At 43.0% G+C, this 9,219-nt stretch overlaps 1 protein-coding gene across 1 annotated transcript; it reads right to left on the reverse strand.

The window, feature by feature from the left end:
• Positions 1–210: 210 nt before the first annotated feature.
• Positions 211–6,931, reverse strand: GCM2 (glial cells missing transcription factor 2). Its single transcript, XM_061447579.1, has 5 exons — positions 6,840–6,931; positions 5,301–5,553; positions 4,771–4,883; positions 3,218–3,343; positions 211–3,016 (listed from the first exon to the last, which is right to left on the reverse strand). The coding sequence occupies exons 1-5, from the start codon at positions 6,879–6,881 to the stop codon at positions 2,135–2,137; spliced, it is 1,416 nt and encodes a 471-aa protein (XP_061303563.1). The 5' UTR covers positions 6,882–6,931; the 3' UTR covers positions 211–2,134.
• Positions 6,932–9,219: the final 2,288 nt, after the last annotated feature.

Genomic DNA, 9,219 nt, shown 5'->3' on the forward strand with positions numbered 1-9,219 from the left:
TTCTTTTAAACTTGGAAGGCTGTACATCTTGATTTTTATTCTACACACCAAACGCCTCAACATGGAGTACAAATGAGAAATCTCAGTTCTATAAACAGGCATAGAGTTATATGTTCTTAAACTCTAAACCAGTCTTTCTGGGTAGTAACTTCTTATTCCCACCACCTTCTTTAAAAAAAAAAAAAAAAAAATAAAGTCAGTATATAGATTAATTATCAAACTGAGGTTGCTCACTGGAGTCTGTTCTTGGCAGTAATTTAAAAGACCTGGCAAAAGAACTGCCATGAGAGTTTAACAAAAGCCAAATGAGATATACAGCAAAAGGTATACCCTAACAGACAAGGTAAGCTTGCTGCACATGAATTCATTTAGCCTTTTTGTGAATTACAGCTTCACATGTCTTGAATTTTAAAAATTAGCTAAATTCCTGTGGGGCTCAATTTCACGTGTCAGACTGCTTGCACTGTTTTCATAGACATACAAAGAAAATATACTATACCAGAAATACGTATTTTAACAACTCTGGTATTTGTACATCATGCTTTGAAAATAAGGTTTGTTTACCAGTTTGATGATAGCATTACAAGGCCCTGTGTGTTGAAGCCAGCTAATCAGCAGCTCATCTTAGTTTACATGGTGCTTATCTGGGGTTTCATGTTTATTGAAAAGGCATGTTTATTGAAAGTAGCATGCTGCTCCTCAAAACATGGCAAAAATATACCTAAAATGTTTTTAAGTATTTGAGTGTCCAGAAAGTTAAAGGTACTTGGTAACTTGATAAGAAGAAACTTTGTAACCCTGACTAATCCACCGTTTCTACGTAACTCCCTAGATCAGCACCCACAGTTTGGGTACAAGTTACATTCCTCAGTACTAGGCAGCTTTCAAAAGTACCCAAATTTTAAACTAGCAGTACTCCTGTGTTGTTTCTTTTTCCTGGCTTAATGGAGAATTAATTCATTTAGCTAAGAATTTGGGGATGCAAGTCCTTACATACTTTTTGTTTAGCTCAGGCTATCTGGAAATGCTGTTTTCCTACCTTAGTTTTAGTTGCTTCATTTCTAGGATGATGGTTATGGGGAGTTATGATTGCAGAGAGAATAATTAGAAGAGGAGAATAATAAAGGAAGGGGAAATATCTAATGGAAATGCAGTGCAGAAAGACAAGCAGGAAAGTTGCATTCGGCACTGACCTGTACTGCTAAGCAGCTAGGATGCTGCATTTTTAGACAGGATGGACTTGTATTCATGAGCAAAGCTAATTTCTGCAGCAATACTTGTGCAGTATTGGTCTGACCAGCTTGCCAGACCCTTTTAGACAAAAAGCAGTTTCACTGCAAATGGTTTTCAGGACCAGAGATATTAACCTGGTACACATGCAGTGTTGGGCATGCTTGTGGAGAGGGTCACCTGAGCCTTCTTGCCTCCAGACAGGGAGTGGCAGGTTCTCAGTGGTGATAGGGCAAGCCTGTGCTTTCCTTTTTGCCTAGAAAATTTGGCAAGTACTCTTGATGCAGGGGATCAAAAAGCAACATGAAGTCAGCATATAGGTTTTTCACTTCCCATTTCAGAGAAACCTAGCTGGTCTTTTCATTCATCAAATGGATCACAGCAGGTAAATGGGCTGTTCAGGTGAATTACTCTGCAAGTTGTCTTGCTTTCTTAATTTGTTTCATTTTCAGTCATTTCTTTCAGTTAAGTATAATCTATAGCCACCTTCCTTCATCTTTTTGTCCATTACCCTGTAAGCATTTTCTTTCTTACAAAAAGAGTGTTTCCTCTCAAACCTTGAGGCATCTGTCAGGAGCTGTGGCTTTAAGTGAATTGCACTTGCCATCAGAAGAGGCTGTTGACTTCCCGAGGTGCTGCATCTTCCCACTGCATTCTCCCGGGCATGTTTGGGGATCAACTTCACATGCCATTTTAGGGATTAAGTGGGGCTGGTTTGAAATTGTATGCAAAATACACTTTCCTCAGCACAGCTTCAGAAAAGCACTTTTGGGGGATAAGCAATTGTGATGTACTGCTTCCTCACCTCTCCTCAAATCCCAATCCACTGGGTTTAGCATGCACATGGTCAGCACAAGAGTTTTTGTTCCCATTTGCCTGTATTTACCATTTAGGCAACTTTTAGTCAATATTCAGCACTCTCAAACTTTAAGGTCTGGCCTTCATGCTCAGCATAGCTGTTCCCCAGCGGTGGCCCATACCGATAGGTCTCCATGCTCTCAGCTGGTTTGGACTTTGTGGGGACTGGGTCATGCTGGTAAAGCAATGCTGACTTTATCATCCCAAAGTCTTCCTGAATCTTCATCCCTGAATAGATAGCGCCTGAGACGTTTTCTGCCACGTGGGTATAGCTCTGAAGGTTTTTCATATCACAGAGGTTGTCACTGTATTTCAGTGCTGATGGCTTGTAGGCCTGGTAGGACACCTTGGTGGTGGTTGTGATAACTGTTTGCAGTGGTGGGGCTATGGGAGAGGGGCTGGGATCATACCTGCAAGGGTAGTCCCCACTGTAGCAAGGGTAGTTAGTGCTGGCTTGCATCTGTCCATAGTCACTATGGTCTCCACTGCCAGTTTTCCCCCAGGCTGATTTCAATCCATAGTGTCTGCCAGGGTTATTGAAGCTTTTATCATGAGTGGTCCCTGCACTGTAGTGAGATCCATTCAAACTGAGGGGATCTGTGTCGATGGCAGGACTTGTCAGATCTTTGTAAAATGTTGGGTAAGGGCTGGAGCTTATAAAGGCAGGAACTCCAAACTCATAGCTGCATGGCCTGGGCATGTAGATCCTTGGATTGGAGCACTTTGGGTATGGTGACAGCTGGTCCTCTTGGAAGCTGGCTGTGTCATAAGATGCTTTGTAAAGGTCAGAGTTTTGCAGCAAAGGGCAAGACTGGGCTGGAATTGAAAAACTGGTGTCTGTGGTGATACCAACCCTTTCTGGGCCATCCATGCAGGGCAGATTTTGTAGGCTACTGGCATAACCACTGCTGTCGTGGTATCTTCCTGCCTGACAAGGACAAGAACATGAACGTATTTGAGATTCATGAATCAATACTGAACACACGCATGTATATATCTCCACGTGTGTGCTATTGCTCATTTCAGCCCCAAATGAACAGATGTAGCATGATGTAAAATGTTGTTTTGCTCAAGGATCCCCAGTGCATGCTTACAACACTGCTATAATTGAGTAATGACTTTGACTTACCTCTGAGTTTAGAGGTCTTTTTTTCTGGGAATGGTGGAAAGAGGACATTTGCTTCTTAAATGCACTTCGTCTTGCCTCTGCCTCCAATTTACTCTCTGGCCTGGGGTGGTCATGGACTCCTTTAGCCTAAATTAATATTAACAAAGAATTAGATGCGAACTGGAAATGGGTAAAAGAACAGAAAATGCAATAAGTAGAATGAGATATAGCCACAGCACAGGAGAATGTGCAGGAGGTACTAAACAAGAAGGGATTTACTGTAAAAAATAAATAGGGATTTGCAGGTATATAGAAAGAAAAAGCAAAGTCAATGAGGACTGCAGAGCTGATGAAGGAGCAAGGGTGTTACCTGTATTTGTGGTATTCAGGAGAAACTAATTAGAACCCGGGGGGGAATTTTATGAATTTAGTTTAATTGCTTTTCTGCAGTCCAGCATTGCAGTTCTACTTTGTAGTAACAGCCATCGCTAAAACAGTGTAAATAAAAAATAAAGAGGTTTCACACCACCAGTCTTGAATAGGACTGGAATGTATATCCTGGAAAGGCATTTCAAAGAAATATCTGTGATATGAAGATCCATGTATCCAAAGCTATATTGATACATGATGAAACAATATATTTAACATGTCCTTACCCATTACACTCCCTTGAATGGGCCTTCAAATAGTCCCTAAGACAAAGTAGGAAACTTAAATTGATTTTAAAATGCTGTCCTTTCTCAAGTAAGAATTAACTTCTTAGCAAAGATTTGTCAACTATTTGGATGGCAAAAATCTTCAGGTTTTGCATGCCTGTAACAGAATATCTGAACAACAACACCACCACACATGAGAATTTGAGAACATGGCTAGTTTGCTTCCATATAATGACTGGTGAACAGAATTCACTGCCATATGGGTCAAGCAAAAGAAATCATCCAGCAGAGAACGTAATCTCATAGAACAGAGCTTTTTGTGATTTTTTTTTTTTGTCCTACTGTTGCTAAAAAAGAAGAAATCAGCATTTCAAATTTTAGCTTTTTAAATTTCCCTCTCTTTTCTGCCAAGTTTTTAAACCCTCTTAAAATTAAAATATTATTTTCACATGAAGTAGGAATTTCACATTTCAGTTTGTACAATTTAAGCAAGGCTTTTCTTTCCATTTATTTAATAGGAGATAAATATTAGGTCCTGGGTGACACTCAGTTGTCAGCTACACAAGGGTGCAGGACAGCCTTTTTGTTAAAAGTTTACTCTTTACAGTACACAAATGAGACATGGTGTTTTTGTAGTTAAAATTGAATACAGTTAACTCACAAACAGTGCTTTTTAAAGGACACCCAAGTGTTATTCTTTTATTTGTTCTTGCCATGTTTGCTCTACAGAGGAGTTCAGTCACAGACCAAAACTCCAACATGTTCACCATGCCCAATGCTATGCAAGGAAAAAAGAATAAAGGAGGGGGGGGGAAGAGAGGGGAAAATGGTAAGTCTCTCTCTCAATATTATTTTTATACAGATATATATACAGGTATAACATATATGCGTGTGCACACATATATGCATGGTTTTTACCTGGAAGAATATTGCTTTGCCATCAAGCCTCCAGAAGTTAGTGACTGGATAGCCACTGTGTCCTCGGCAAGGGATGAGCTCAAGGGCTGAGTTACAGTTTGGGCAGGCTTTTTCTGCAAATAGACAAATAAACTACTGAAGACACTGTTTAAAGACAAGGATGTTGTTCTAGAGTAAAGAGAGCTCAAGAACAGTATGATCTGCCTTCACTGAAATTCAGATTAAAATACAATGTCCAAGGAAATGCAACATAGACTACCAAGTGTAACTGAATGACAGAAGCTAGAGCTGCATAATTGAAATAAATGCTAACGAGATAATAAATCGTAGACTCATTTCCCTTTCAGTATTTTTGACATTGATGAAATTTGGAAATATATATATTAATCACAAAAAAAATGGATTCATCACAGTCTTTGCAATGATGCTTTAATCTGCATGCAAACAAGGGTGATCCAAATTTAGAGCTCAAGCCCAGCTGAAGGAAATGGGGTCCTTTGGACATCCCATCTCTCCTTTGCTCCTCTCACTTTGTTGCTTCTGCCGAGCCTTGTCACATATGGCTGGGCGAAGTTGCAGTCTGGCTCCGCCAGGCGGGGCACAGCTCCGGGAGCACACCACCACCCCCAGGCAGGACTTCTTGAGGATCTGGCAGTTGTGGTTGTTGGTGTTGCGCATGGCCCAGCCACTGAGGTGTCTCTGTGCATTCTTCTCCTCGCTGGAGTAGATGAGCCGCACGTAGCCATCGGGCCACTCCTGGAAGGCATCAAAGTGCTTGGGTTCCTGCAGCGGGACAAACAGAGGTGGGAGGGCAAGGCAGCAAGGAGGATAGCAGGAGAACATTAGCAGGGTAGTGCAACCTGATGGTTTGCACTGTTACAAAGTACGTAATGGGGAAAAAGAGCTTTTTCTGAGATCACCTGAACAGCAGATAATTGAGAGAATTAGTTACTGGGAGAAAAGCCCTGTATAAGAGGAAAGGCGGTTTGAGCTTCCAGGTCTCAAAAGAAACTCAGCATCCTTTCCTCTTTTGCATCAGGAGCCATAATAACATGGTTTGTTGTCACAGGTGCCTCTTTGCAGTGAGGCTACCCAGCTGTAAGAGATCAGCTTTGTTAAAAAAACTTACCGGTCTATGGATCCGTCCAGGCATGATAGAACCCACCCTGCTCACACATGCTTTTAATTAAAGTTCACTCCATCATATGACTGTGCATCTGCAGGCTAAAAACTAGAAGTTTTAACTAAGGAATGGTTTATTAAAGTGCATCAAATAGGAGCTGAATAAAGCTTCAGCCAAAAAATAGAAATAAAATTTGCCATTGCAGATATACTTCAAGTACCTGCATAGCGATTCAGAGAAAGAACATTTCAGTTTGGGATTTCCCTGTCTTTATGGACCAAAATGAAATTACCAGAACAATAAAAGACCAACCAAGATCTTAAACTCCAAGTTTAAAGAAAAGAGCAAGTAAAATCTTCTGCAACACTCATTTGACGTACACATGTTAAATGTATGTGAATGCAGGTAAACTACCAGAATTTACAGCATTGAGCCACTCTAATTGTAGTTTTGTAAAAATGAAGTAAACACCAAGATGAAAAAAGTTGTGAATTAAAAAAAGCACTTGAAGGTCACAACTAGAAAAAAAAGCTAAGTGGTAACTGACAGTAAAATGTCACACCAACAAAACAATTAAATATTTAGAGGTCTTGAATTACAGTAGCAGGAAATAGGCAATCTAAACTTTCTTTCAACGTTTCTTTAAATGGGTTAAAAGGGGAGAAGGAAACAGGTCAAACTGGAGGTCTTCAGATTATTTTAGGAGGTCATACACAGCTGGCTAAAACTACATATCAGATCCATGTTTTTTTACAAGCCACTTTGTAAGGACTATTGCAGCCCATCCAGGCACAGGTGTTTACGTTTGAAAAGGTGCTGAAGAGTTAAAGCTGCCACAATACCAAGCTTTACCTCGCGAAGATATTTCCCCCCTGCCACCCCCGCTTCCCAGTCCCACCTTGTAGCTAGGAGGAGATATCTCTCCTGCACCCCCCACACCCGGTACCTGCGGGAGCTGGGGGTCGTTGATATCCCAGGTGAGCTTCATGCCGGCGAGTGGTGGCAGGCAGCGGCTCCTGCTTTTTTATACTGTCGGGGCTGTCGGAGGTAGCGACGGGGGTCCTGGCCGGCCCTGCAGGCGGGGCAGCAGCACATACACCCCCACATGGGGGGGCGGGCAAGGCCTACACTGCCCCTCCGCTCCCCCCACCTGCCGTGGAAGGGTAGCTAAGGGGGTTTTCCCAATCCAGCCCCGAGCACTGGGGCTGGAAGCCTAAGCCGGCGGCGGCAGCAGCAGGGCTCAGCTGGGGGATGACGGCTCGGGGAGGTGCCCCTCTCCAGGCGCGTCTAGACCCGGTAGAGACCCACTCAGTATTTGATTTCGAGTGCAGCTCAGAGCTGCCCGCAACTTGAAAAGACCCATGAAGCAAGGAAAAGGCAGCGTGTTAGTTACCCCCTCTTCCTTAAATGCGCTGGTGCACCTGCTCTTTAAGTTTAGGTGGAAACGAATTAAGCGCTAACAGGGATGTTCTCCTTTCCCCTTTGTGCTCGGTGACATAAAGTTTAAAGCATGAAACTGCAGTCAGTGCCATTTTACTGATCAGCACCTTTTCACTTATTACAAAGTTACAGACTTTTTTTTTGTTATTGTTGTCTCCTTTTTAGAAAAGCTACCCGGTAGGGCTTTTTTTTTTTTGTTATTGTTGCCTCCTTTTTAGAAAAGCTACCCGGTAGGGCTTTTATTTTTCTTTTTGAGTTTGCTTTTAGTTATGAGAGACAGAAACAACTTAAAGCACGCATAATATTATAGAGACAAAATCGGTGAACGCTTCGTGCTGCCGTAATCTCTTAAATGATCCCAGCTGTTCTCAATGGCTTTCTCATTCGCTTCCATCCCTTCGGAAAACTTACTGAATTTCACCCTTAATTGTGCAAAGCAAAATCCAGCCCGTAGCAGAGGGCACCGGCTGTAGATCCCCCTCTCAAGGACAGGAGGCAGCCCTCACTGTGGGGCTGGGCTCCCCTTTCGTACCCGTCTGCTCGGAGCAGGGTCAAACCCTACCACCCAGGTGTGAACGGACCCGTCCGAGCCGCCCCTGCCACACAGGTGCGGCTTCTTTAGTGCCAGGGAGAAACCCGGCTTTTTTCCCTTGGGGAATACACTTTGGTAGTTAGGTTGACTGAGGAAAGGCGATCTCTTGAAGCTGCGGGAAACGCTAGCGACTGCTTCTTCCTCCGTCTCAAACGCGGGTGTACCTGGCAGCAGTCGGACACGGTCGGGGGTGAAGGAGCACCTATACTTGCCCCTTACTCTCTTCCTTCTCCTGCACTATGGCTGAGGTAAGCACCGCTCCCTGGGGCGGGGAACCGGCAGTGGGATGTGGAACGGGGTCCCTCCGCCCAGGGTGACGCTTCTTTTCCTGGGGGATTCTCAAAGGGTGATGTTCCCTTCTAGGGGGCACCCCTAGAGTGATGCCGCCCCCCCCCCCTCCGGGGATGCCTGCGGTCCTCCGAAGTGGCTTTTCGTGGTTGTAACTTCTATAAACCTTTGGTTCAGAAGCATTGGGTGACTGAAACTTTTCATAGGGATTAAAGAGGGGAAAATAGCTTTCTGGGAGGGAGAAGCCGAGCAAACAGTCTTCAGCTTTTGGGCAGGAGAGGATTTTTGTTTTGTTCTCCTGGTTTTTTGTTTTTCCCCCCTTTTTAAAGGAACAAGAACTTGAAGAACTTAACAGAGAGGTGAACGGCAACATGGTAGCTAAAGCAGAAGACTATGTAAATACCTTTTAAATGTATCCTTAATTTTATCTTACAAATAGCCTCTGTATACTTAAAGGTGTGTTTTTAGATGGGTATGGTATGATGTAGAATTTTTGTAGCTTAATGTAATGTGGGAAGTGCTGCAGACCCCTTAATCTTTCCTTAGTAAGAGGGAAGAAATGACCATTATAGTTGTGGAACATGGTATGACTTGCAAACTGAGTGTACTAAAGAGTTGCTGATTTCCTTATCCGGTATCCTTTAAGATTACTCAGTTTCAAGTGTCTTGTCCCTTTTGGAGAGGGACTGATGGTTCACCTTCAGATGTGAGAGTAAAATGAAACAATGTAAACGCAGAGAAACAAAAAGAGTGTAACTTAAAATAGCATTGCAAGTGTAGTTACAATTGAAATGCCTGTTTGTTTTACTCACTATCTGCTTGCTTCTCCTCCCCTGCGCAGCTCAAATCACTTCTCGCTGATGCTTTTAAGGGGAAAGGGTTTCAGGAAATAAGTGAACTGCTTCAGGAGAGAGAAATGGAACCTCCCCAGAAATACAGGAAATCTCTCCTCAACCAGCTGGACAAAATACTGAGAAAGGCAAGTACCATCAATAACCGTAACCAC

This window comes from Pezoporus flaviventris, unplaced genomic scaffold, assembly GCF_033815535.1.
Source record: "Pezoporus flaviventris isolate CSIRO_AGI_PZ_B2104156 unplaced genomic scaffold, CSIRO_AGI_Pfla_v1 ptg000007l, whole genome shotgun sequence".
In the NCBI taxonomy this organism is placed as follows: domain Eukaryota; kingdom Metazoa; phylum Chordata; class Aves; order Psittaciformes; family Psittacidae; genus Pezoporus; species Pezoporus flaviventris.

Coding starts and splice junctions, on each gene's coding strand:
- GCM2 (XM_061447579.1), bottom strand. CDS start 6,881: ATGAAGCTCACCTGGGATATCAACGACCCCCAGCTCCCGCAG. Junction 5,554..6,839: donor ACGACCCCCAGCTCCCGCAG/GTACCGGGTGTG, acceptor GTCCCGCTGCAG/GAACCCAAGCACTTTGATGC. Junction 3,017..3,217: donor AAAGACCTCTAAACTCAGAG/GTAAGTCAAAGT, acceptor TGTCCTTGTCAG/GCAGGAAGATACCACGACAG.